The following is a 12,300-nucleotide window of genomic DNA, read 5'->3' on the forward strand; positions in this document are numbered from 1 at the left end:
ATTTAATTTATTCTAATGAAACATAATTTATTTTGTGCATGTATTCCAGCTTCTTTTGCATCTTGAATTACCAAACCTTTAACCTCATAAAATTTAGTGCAAATGAAATTATCATCCATAAGAAAAGTTGAATCTGAATGTATAGAGAGATAACTAGCAATTTAATAAATGTTATGAGTTTCGTTAAAACATTTTAATTACAGATGGTAAATATTTCTTCTCCAAGTCATCTTTTTTTTTTTTAATTCAAAAAAATAAAAATGTGATTTAGCTATGATGTTGCTTAACAATTTTATTGCGAATTATATTTTAAATCCATATAAGTTGAACAACCAACTACACTTTTTATGATTCAACTAAATCTTCATTCAATCTATTGTTATTTACTAATAGGAAGTTTTGAACCAAATAATTGGAATACTTTCAGGTAGGAGACTAGTCACATAAAAAAAAGAATAAAAAATAAATAAAAATACAGACAAGATATGAAAAATTAAAATAACTGGCGGTGAATCATTTGTTCTTATAAATACTATCTTGCAATAATTTTTGTTTAACTAGCAAAACAAAAGAAACTATTCAAAAGAAAACTTAAACCAGTCATGGTTAAAAACAAATATATAGAATAACAAGGCAAGAAAAACATTAGAAACATATTTTAAGTATTGTACTATTAATAAAATGAGCAAAATTATTATGTACTAGTATTAAGTAACCAATTTCATGGGTAACAACAATATTTAAAAATATTTTTTCCTCCCCTAATTGTATATACATTGAGTTCTCCCGCTAAAAGCTTAAAAACTATTTACCAATAGCATTGCATTTTTGAAAATTTTGTACAATTTGTATTACACAAAAAAAAAAAAATTAAATAAATAAATAGAAATTACATTTTGAAATGTGTTTCACTAAAATAGCCAAACAGAAGAAATCATTCAAAGGGAAGTTTTTAAGCCGGGCAGTGTTGTTAGATGCTTTAACCAACAAAAGCAAAATATAATTTGTTTTTTTCATCACCACTCGTAAAATAACAAATTTTATATAAGCCTTAGAAGAAAATGCTTAAAATTCCAAAAGCTAATATTTCTTTAATGCTATCATACAACAAATAAGAACAAAACACGGACAATTGGAATAATAACTAGTAGTACATTCATTATTTTCTGAAAAAAAAACAAGAAGAAAAAACAATTTTGTTATGTAATCAACACAGGATACAACACAAACCAGTTGAAACATGGATCGTGATGCATGACGTCAGAGCTGAAGATCACTTTCAGTACCGAGGTCCCCTATTCAACTGTAACTCCTCCTTCTTTCGAGGCGGCCCTGGTCGAAGACGTATTTGGAGACGCACTGGGCAGAGGGGAGATCCTGTCTTCACTATTGCACGCCACACCGGCCCTCAACAAGGCATTATGGTCTGGGGTGCCATTTCCTTTGATAGCCGGACCCCTTTGGTCGTCATTAGAGGTACACTTACTGCACAGCGGTACGTCGACGACATCCTAAGACCTGTTTTGCAACCGTTCCTTTTGCAGCACCCTGGGCTGGTTTTTCAGTAGGACAATGCCGGACCACATACGGCACGTGTTGTTATGAACTGTCTGTAAGCTTGTTAAACTCTTCCTTGGCCTGTCAGATCACCAGATCTCTCTCCCATCGAGCATGCCTGGGATATGATGGGAAGGCGATTGCATCTGGCACGGAATGTTGATGACCACGTTCGACAATTGGATCGAATTTGGCAGGAAATACCGCAAGAGGTAATCCGGGAGTTTTATCGGTCTATGCCACGCCGTGTGGCATAGACCGATATCCAGGTTAGAGGCCGGTCAACACCTTATTGAACTTGTTACTGTAACTCTGCAATAAATTTTTGCAATAAATTTCTGCAATTGTTCTGAAATTTTAATAATTTACTATTCTGTACATTGTCTTCCTATCCACCAATTTTCGTTTCAATTGGACAACTCCTACTTCGTGCGTCGTTTTATTTGTTATAGAGTGTATTTGAAATTTTATTTCTAAAGTGGAAGCTAATATTAGAAAAAATCTCAACTTCTGCGCATCAAAATTAACATCTATAAATTTTTTTACTAAGTGGTATACGATTCGTAGGGTGCGTCGAAAATTCTATTAATTTTCTGTCGGTTTCTATTAAAATTTAAAATTTTATAGAAAAGTAGAAATCTATTTCATTTATTTATTATAATAAATCTTCAATCTAATAACATAAATCAAAGTGAATAATAACGTATATAAGGTAATGTATGAATCTGTTTATCAACATATAAGGGTATTTATCATTGTGACACAAACTATAAACACAATACCACATTTTTGCAATACTTACTCACAAAAGGTGGAGCATGCTGAAACTTACCAGAATCTGAAAATTAAAGAAGTTTTTAAAAAATGTATGAAAAAGTGTTTTGAATCTATTTTATTTAAATAATTTATTTTAATCCCTTGGTTCAGGTTTGGAATTTCAATGCACTTAAAATATTAATTAATAAAAAAATACTTTAACCCTTTCGCGCCGACTGTCACAAATACGTGACAGCATAAAACCGTATCAATCAGGGTAAAAAGATAAAACTGGTAATCAAAGTATATCTTTAGCAGTTTATTTGTGGGCGGAGTTATAATTGTTTGATTTATTTAATTCACCATTACTTTGTTCAAAATAAAACTATTTAGTTATAATTTGAATTAACATTGATTATATATATCATTAAACTAACAGTAATTAAAGTGAAAGCAAACTAAGTCTGTCAAATTAGAAACGACTGCATATTGGTTACCGTTTTTTGTTTAATTACATCCTGATTCAGATTTTGTACGAATGCTTTTCTGAATCACCCGTCCCCAAGGGGTTAACTCTTATAAAATTAGTACTTTGCTTATAATGATCTATATTCAAAGTACTATATTATCAAACTATATAATCTATAGTGCTATATAATCAAGCTACTATACAAGCAAACTACCATTTACGCAAAGTTTTGCTTTCTATTTTTTGCTCTTTCTTTAAAAAAAATATTTTTATAAGCTTTGCTTTGTTCAAAAAGTACCTGTAAACTTCCTGTAATACATTCGAGTAAGGAAGTGATATGTTGCAAAATTTTTTAAAAATTTTTTGAAATTAAAAATAACAATGGTATCCACCTTCACATTCTCTTTATTATGCTTGATTGTTTCTATCGGCCTCGCTTTTGTGACTTCTAATTAATTAATTTTAAACAATATGAAATTAATAAAGTTACTTACATGAAATTATTTGTAATGTTAATTAACTGTCTCTTACAAATTAACCATATAATCGAAAAATAAATTAAAAGCTTGATCCCTGAATGTTGCATTAGATATTATTAACCTTGATGATTATGTGAGTATAAATAATTGCATAGACTAAAATCCCTCATTTAAAGATTTTACCCCGTAATTCGAGCTTTCTCCACTGTATTTAAAGTGGTTGAGAAATAACGATATAATCCTTTACAACCGGATTTAATTTGAAAATACTTATTTTTTTCGCATAAAAGGGCACAAAAAGTAAAAAGTGTTGAAAGTTATTTCATTATGAAAATTAACCCTTTCCGTTGCAATGTAGCTAATCTGGAAGCACTAATTCAGCAAATGTCACAAACCGCTAGAAATGTAAAATTAATTGCTTTTAAGCGTTTACGAATTTTGAAGAAGCACTATTCTATAAACAAAAAAGAGTTACAGAAAGCCGCTTAGCTTAGAATGTACTGCCAAAGATCCCACTTGCTCATGTCTACCTGACTAAAATTATACAATCGAAATTTGCTGTTCTAGAAAGGGTTAAGAAATAAAAGATGACCCATGCCCACTAGAATATATTAATAATTTAAAAATCTATGTTTATATTTATGATGAACCTTATGAATATTAAAATAGTAAATAAAAAAACATGCTTTATATTACATATTTATATATTAATCACTTTTTAACCTTTTGGTTGATACCTAACTAGCACAATTATCATTAAATTTTATATATTAGCCTTAATTCGAAATTTTTACGTTTCATTAAGTTCTTTTAAGTTCCAAAGGTTTTCCTTAAAGTATGAAAAGACAGTTTTTCTTATATATAAAAAAATTTACTGCATAGTAAGTGAAAAAAAACTTATAAGGAAATCTTGATAAAAAAATTATTTTAATGATTGTAAAATTTCGAAAAACAAACACTATCGTATATTAACTATTTATTCATTTAAAAAACAATGCAAGAAAATTTGATTTGAACAATAACTCATTTTTTTAAAAAATTAAAACTTATTTCTTGTTTAATTGAGTAATTTATGAGCGTTTAAGAACCCTGAAGATGGGACTAACTCATTACACAAACATACGATGAGCCTCAATAAATGCTGTAATTGCTTTTCTGAAACATACATTCTTCCCTTGGGGGGTATTTAGGAATGAATTTTCACTCAAGTGACGATTCTGATGGATTATTATCGGGAATTGTTCCATGGAGCAGCAAGTGGACAAATTACTCATGTAAGTTTTAATAGTTTTGAGGTTTATGCACAAATCATGGTTGCTACGGTCTGAAAAGCATCTGAAAGTGGAGACAAGAATTTCAAGAGAATGTTCGAAATTCTTTAGATTCACATCTGTCAACGACTTTTTTTTTTTTTTTTAAGAGGATTTTCTTAAGTGATAAGAAAATGAACACTATATTAAACTTTTAGGCAGGCAGAATTTATTCTTTTTATTTTTCCAGAGTAAGATTAATCGATGTGTTTTAGTATAGGTACGATTGATATGAGTATAAATACACATGCAAGTTTTTCTAAAAATCATAAATATGCATGTATTTCAATTGTATGAAGTGAAGGTCAAACTCCTTTTAACACGTTGAATGACACGCTAATTTTACATAGCTTACCCGGCTGACCAAACTGCAAACAACTACAAATTAAATTTGCAAATATTAGACAGATTTTGCTAGTTTTTTAAAAGGTTTAGCATGCAATCCGCATACCTGCCAACTTTTACACATTTGGCGTAAAATTATATTTCTATATTTAAAATGGTAGCAAAATGTATACTTTCTATATGTTTCTTGCATTTATAAACTTAATTTAAAATATTTTTAATCCACCACTATTTTTAAAAAAATTAAGCATACATATACATATGTAATACTAACTTTGTAGTCTGCTTAAGTATGCTCGAAATACAAAAAACTTTTTGGCCTGAAATTGTAATTTAAATTTCATTTTACTACCACTGGGGAAAATCATCCCTGAAAGGATTAGAAGTTGGCAGGTATGCATACGTGATAAAAAGTGGTGAATTATATAAGCCTACGAATTGTTTAGAAATAGTGGTGGATAAAAATCTACTAAATTGAATTTATTAAACCAAGAATCACAATTAATAAACTACCACTTGAAAATATTTATTCGCTGTCCGGAGCAAGTTGGCATCTCTGTGTATATAAATAAAACTATTTTTGTATGTTCTATATTGCATTAATTTCTTCAAACCATTTTAGTAACGATAATAATATAAAAAAAATTGAAAATTTACTCGAATTCTGTGTTTCTGATAATCTTGGCTTCGCCGGTTGCTGTTGACCCCCATGGCATTCAACGTGTTAACGCTGTTTTTCGAAGCTCTGTCGCCAAGGAAAATTAAAAAAGTCATAGTTTAAGTGCATTACACTTGAAGCAATGCGATGATTTTAAACTATATATATATAATCTTGCCGTGAAGAATAATCTGGGCTTTGGAACAGGAAAATAACTTAAATATTTTAAAAGATTATTAAATATTTAAAGTTATTAACTTTTTTTAAAAAAAATTCCAATTTGACTGCATTTTTCCCCTAGAAAAAAATTATCAAAATTACTGCCGTATTCTCGGTTTTTGCAAATTTTTAGGAGCCCAGGTACTGCAGCATTGGAGTAAGTTTTTAAACATTCAAAACTTAGATCACAAACGCTTTTCATTTTCACAAAACTGAGGCTTTTCTCCATATTGACGTTTTGCGCCATTTTCAAAATAAGCGTAGTCAGCGCTGACTTTAGATAGGCTAAACTTGACCTGACAGTTATGAGTAACAGTTGCAAACTCACAGTGTGTATAAAAATAGCGTATTATTCACAAAAAAGCATCATTTCGTATTACGACGGAGCCTTCGAAAAACCACCTTAACCCATCAATGCCCGGTCACAAAAAGTAGTCTTTAAATATAACTTTAATTTTATTATGATGTGGCAGCTATAATGAAAATGTCAATGAATAAAATCAAATCATTATTTACATTTGCCAATTGTAGACTTATCAAAGCACTTAAGAAAAAAAATTACACAGTGATCGTATGCACCTGAGAAAACTTAAAAAGTGCCGTCACTTCTTTCATAAGAAAGCTGAGCATTTCGTAGGATTAGCCTTCACTTTAGAAATAAAAATAAAAATTAATATGTCTTATATCTATGTACATTTATTTAGAATTATTTCTTTCTTCTACCAGCTTTAAATGTAAAAGATTAAAATTTTTATTTCCTTTCAATATTACTAACACTATTTTAAATTTTTGCACCTGCTTATGAAAATTGGTAACGCACTGCAACAGACTGATCACAGACAAGAAAAATCTAAAAAACTTATAATAAATTTTACAAAAAGTTGCGGGAAATTTTGTTGTTGTTGTTTTCAATGATACTTCGACAAGCTAAGTTCCCCAGCCATTAGTTCTGAGAATTAAGTCAGAAAGGAGAGCCTTTCTTTTGAAATGATAGCACGCTAGGGTAAAAGTGTGACTTAGCTAACCCACGGATAGTTAGCAGCACTATTGTTCGTTCATCAGGAGTTGGCACTTGGCTCCACCTCCTCGGTCGAAGAGTTCATTTAAGGACGGGGAGTATAGAGAGAAACGTCCCCATTCTTAAAATTGAGACAACTCTTACTGCTTGCCAAACGCAAACAGTGGATTCTTTTTCAGTCACTTACTTCTCCTTATCATCTGCTATTATATCGTTCGTTACTCTAACTAATAAAATATATTGCAGCAAAATGTCTCAAAAAGGACATACAATTCACTCAAAAGAAAGAAATGTCATTAAATTTATGAAATATTTAATGATAAAAAATGCACATAAAAATTGCAAAATAAATATTTTTGACATACAATCGCCAACTAGCAACCTTGTTCAGGATTGTTCACATCCTTCTCCCAAAAATAGCGAAATAGTATCGTCGGATACCACGTGATGATGGCGGAGCCAAGTGCCAGCTCCTGGTAAACGAACTATACTCACTCGCGAGGTCATTTCTACAATTTTAGACACAGATCTGAAGAAGAAATTTTTCTCGAAATACCTGCAATACAGAAAAATGAATGCTTACTTGCAATTGTGATAAACGTTGTTATGTATGTAGCGACAAGGATTAAAAGAGGAAGCAAAAACATGAGGACAAGTGTGAGGGTCGTGTAGATTTGTTCCTGCCACAGAGCTGTGTAGAATGCATACGTTACGCACTGGAAGAACTCTTCGACGAATGGACCTTTCATCACGCTGAAGATGAATAACTGAAAAGAAAAATACTGTCATTGACCTTAAGATTTTGTTGTGAAAACGCAATATTTACTTGCGAAGTAAAAAAGTACTTTATGATAAAGGTAGTTGGATATTTATGTTCAGACTAATATGATATTTTATAGTTTTGATTATCACTTTAGTTTTAAAATATCACAGTAACCTATATTCCTTTTTTCACCTATTTTCACAAAAACTTTAGGCATAGCAGTTATGTTTTTAGAGTAAAATAAAAAAGAAAACATATTTCTTTCTAAATCAGCTTATGCTAAAATAAATAATATGAATTATAAAATTTCAATTATAAAATTTCAGTTTTTCTATGCAAAAAATAGGTTTTCCGATTACAGTTCTTTTTTTTTATAAAAACAATTGAATGAATGTCTAAGGAATATTAAACATACGAATTCATTTAATCACCAGTTTTTTTCTTATTTTAAATGATTTTTAAATCTTTATCTGAAATAACTTCGATTAAGTTAGATTTAAATTTATTCATTCCAGCAATGTGAAAAAAATACATTCTAAAGAGATATTGAAAGTTCAACTTTTTAATACCAGAGACAATTTTATTTTATGTTGCCTTTATCAGATAAACATACTAAACGGGAACCATTATTAAAATGGAAAATATACAATAGGAATAGCCCAAACTTTCTTTTCATTTCTACGACTCAAGAAAAATAAAATTTATGAGGAACGACAAAAATTCAAAAGTCGAGTTTCGTATGGAATTTTTATATAAATACATTATTTCGGAAATAAATGTAAGAAAGTTTTTTCTAAAACAGGAAATTGAATGGAAAAAATAATGAAAGGAATGGGAAAGTGGAAATATAATTTCCGATTGAATAGACGAAAACAAAATAACACTTGAATAATCGAAAAAGTGAGATATAGATTACTCGATGCATATTTCTATGATATATAAAGAAATTTTACGCAAATACAGTTTATATTTTAATATTTTTAAAATTCTTTGTTAGAAAACAATAAACATATGTTTCTGAGCTTTCGTTTTTCCAAAACTGATTTTTTTGATGCGGAAAAATGTTTACGATTTCAAACATTTTTCGTAATCAGAAAATGTAGATTCAGATTGACAGGACTTGCGAAAAGAGGGGGCAAACGGTAAATGATTCTAGAAGCAAAACACGATTAATAAAATACAGCACAGCTTTTATTCCTATTTAAAAATTTCAAAAATTAAAATTTTTAAAGAAAGAGTTGGAAAGATTTTGGGGAATTTTCTGACTGAAAGCGTAAAAAAAAAGAAAAAAATTTCATGGAAAGTAATAGATTTTTCTCCTTTTTTTAAGAAATTTTAAAAGTGATTCTCTATAAATTCCAGCGAACAACCTTTTTTTTCTCAAACATTCTAACTGAACATAAAATTAATTTTGCTACAAATTATTTTGATGATATATTTATTTTTTCTAATATTTATGCGGAATGCTTGAATCATATTCAAAAAATTTTTGAAATATGTAGGCAAGAAAACATAAATTAAAAGTGTGAAAATATAAATTAAATTAAGTATTCATTTTTACGCTAAAAAAATACTTTTTAGGGTATAAAATTGCGATTGGAAGTGTTACACAAATATATATATATATATATATATATATATATATATATATATATATATATATATATATATATATATATATATATATATATATATATTAGGGTGTATCGAAAAAATCGAAATTTCTTAGATCTTTTTGCGGTAGTGCGGAAAAGATGTGAACACCCATCATTAAAAATTGTGCGGAATATCAAAACTCTGGGTCAATATCTTCTGTCGCCTCAGTGGGCCGAAAGTTTCGAAAATTGGACTAAAAATCATTAAAATAAAAAAATTAATAAACAAACCCATATTTCATTTATCGGTTTGGGGTAGTGTTTACTAGTTGCTATTCTGTAACAAATACAATCATAAAAAATTTTAGAATTTTATTTTTATATCTTCTGCCGCCTCATCGCCACAAAATTTTGGAAAATGAAGGCAAACAATTTCAGTTAATAAACTTCACACTTACCTCATTTTAATGGGAAGAGAGACTTTATTTTACCTCTTAAACATACAAATGACAAAAGCATTACTGTTTGTAATCATTTTTTGTCTCAAATTTTGACATAAGTTTTCTGGATTCTAGTGTCGCGCTAATAAATCTATCCATGCTCAGCGGCCCAACTGTTTTTCCCGAAACTGCAATAACTAGTTTCACAATCCGCTTCACTACTTATGTGTGTGAAGGAACTTTAATAAAGTTCCATCAGTCCATTGGCATACCGTCCCTTATCATCTTCAGAAGTTCTTGAGAACTGATCTCTTTGAGAACGGGTGAACACATAACGTTAAGAGCAGGAATAACGAATCTGCGAACACAATTTCCTTCTGGGCTAACTTCCCTTGCCTTACTAAACCACCGAGCTGCAAGGGTCCTAATATGGCACCCCTCATCCATTAACATGGCCAAAAGCATGTTTTCTGGAGCTGCAAAGTAAGCGTTGCGAGAAGTAATTGGTTTGATTACGTCACGATACTTTTTCGGCAAGTAGCGAGAGGAATTGATGAAATGCCACAGGTGTCTAGTACTGTTTTGTATGGAATGATGAATCTTTATTCGGAACCATGAGGGTGCGTAGACTCTTAGAATGAATACAATTAAAGTTAGCAACACGTTTGATGGGTCTAGTGTAGATATATATCAATAGATATGTAGATATACCTCATGTCATACCTCATACCTGATGTAGATATGTAGATATACCTCAGTATTCGATTAGCAGTTGTTAGCCAGTGAACCAAATTCAATGTTCCTGGTTCCCGGTTAGCTAGATCTGAACATTAAAAGCCAAAACTAATGGCGGTGCAAATTCTTAATAAGTATTTCTGATCTGAACTGAGAGTGGTGGGATCAATATCTGGCATCTCGCATTCAATGCTATTAAAAGCAACAATTGAAAGCTTTTCGCATCCTTTGAGGCTCCGTCCAATGTCTCCGGTGTAAGATGTGGGGCCAGATGACTTGCCGTCAATGGACTCAAATAGGTGTCGTAATGGCAACTCATTGAAATGAAGTAAGCAGATAATCCATTGTACTGCTCTTTGAAGTTTCAATTCAAGCCTGCGAATTACACCATTAAGCACTTCTGTGTTCACTACGGTGCCGTCACACCAGAGAACGAAAAGGTTACTAAAATCATCCAATAAATCACCTGTATTCGTAAATGCTGTTAGGTATATGAGGACTAGATCCACTTACAGGCGTAACATGTCCCATGTACGTAGAATCAGGCTCAGATAGAATACAGTAATGAGCGCTTACAATTGTTCTTTGGAACTGCTTGCCCTCGTGTGTTTCTGATGTTAAAGTTTTGTCATGTCGTCTATCAAAATAAAGGCCATATATAGTGGACCGATTTTCATTTGATTTTGAGACAATTTCTTTGTAAATTCTCGATTTTTTCCTCCATATTTTATTTTTGTCTCTAATGAGGCTGGTATCTGATTGCGATATTAATCTTGCGATATCTATCATAACACTCCATGCTATAGCAGCCGTGGTTCTGTTGGATACACCATATCTTTGACTGACAAGAACTGTCAAAATAGGGTTCAAAATAAGGTTGTTCTATTTTTTTTGGCAGAGCGCCAAATCCAGTCTGTCTCGATTGTGCATTGTGCAAGCAGTAAACAGTTATACAGAAAAGTACCAAAATGCGTCGAAATTTCCAAAATTAGATGCCGATGAGGCGGCAGAAGATATAAATCTGTAATTCTAAAATTTTTTATAGTTGTTGTTTTTAAAATATTGTAACTTTTACCTCAAACCGATCAACGAAATCTGTGGTTATGTATTAATTTTTGTATTTTAATCATTTTTAGTCGAATTTTTGGAACTTTAGGAACTTTAGGCCCATTGAGGCAACAGAAGATATCAACCCAGAGTTTCAAGATTCCGCTAATCTTTTAATAATAGGAATTTACATCTTTTCCGCACTACCGCAGAAAGATCTAAGAAATTTCGATTTTTTCGATACGCCCTAATATATATATATATATATATATATATATATATATATATATATATATATTACAGATATTAAATTAAAACCTCCAACAAGAATAAAATCATTGTAAAGGATTCTACGTTCAATAAATGTTTACAGTAAAGTGATAGATAAATACGCTAATACTCGAGCTTCATAAAATAATTTGTCAAAGCATGATTTTAAGTGAATACGGATTTATGAATGCCAAAAATCCTTTGAGTTTCTTAAATAAGCTTTAACTAGTAAACCAAATTTGAAATTTTTTGATTTTGTTCACGAGTGTCAAACATTTTATTTTATAAGCGTCGTTGAACAGTTGACCCAATTCTTAGTTTACGACAATCAGTGTTCAACTCCGTAGCCTTGAAATCTTAAAACCAATCAAGAAGGCAAGAGAATTCTTGGATCAAGCATAGGGTCAAACTAGCCTTTGTGGATGACTTTTTGATGAAACAAAACCACATTTGAGTTAAATGGAGAAGAAAACTACGAAAAGCTCCCGTGTTCAGACTGATGGCAAGGGGACTCTAACCAAAGATTTGTCTACCATTGAGGATATTTTATGTCATCACTGTGGTCTGTGCAAGCCGGAAGCATATCAACCAGCAAAATTCATATCAACCAGCTAACCTTGGGATTCGAACCTAGGTCCA

General features: G+C 30.9%; 1 protein-coding gene across 1 annotated transcript in view; it reads right to left on the bottom strand.

The window, feature by feature from the left end:
- The window catches only part of LOC107448213 (gonadotropin-releasing hormone receptor), an 85,142-nt gene that overhangs the window by 8,261 nt on the left and 64,581 nt on the right, over positions 1–12,300 (bottom strand). Inside the window, exons 2-3 of the mRNA XM_087165630.1 lie at positions 7,395–7,578; positions 2,360–2,395 (exon numbers count right to left, since the gene is read on the bottom strand). Coding sequence (XP_087021756.1) covers positions 2,360–2,395; positions 7,395–7,578 — 220 coding nt within the window. The remainder of the gene's footprint in view (positions 1–2,359; positions 2,396–7,394; positions 7,579–12,300) is intronic.

Source organism: Parasteatoda tepidariorum, chromosome 6, assembly GCF_982258835.1.
Source record: "Parasteatoda tepidariorum strain Cologne lab strain chromosome 6, Ptep-v5.0, whole genome shotgun sequence".
Classification (NCBI taxonomy): Eukaryota; Metazoa; Arthropoda; class Arachnida; order Araneae; family Theridiidae; genus Parasteatoda; species Parasteatoda tepidariorum.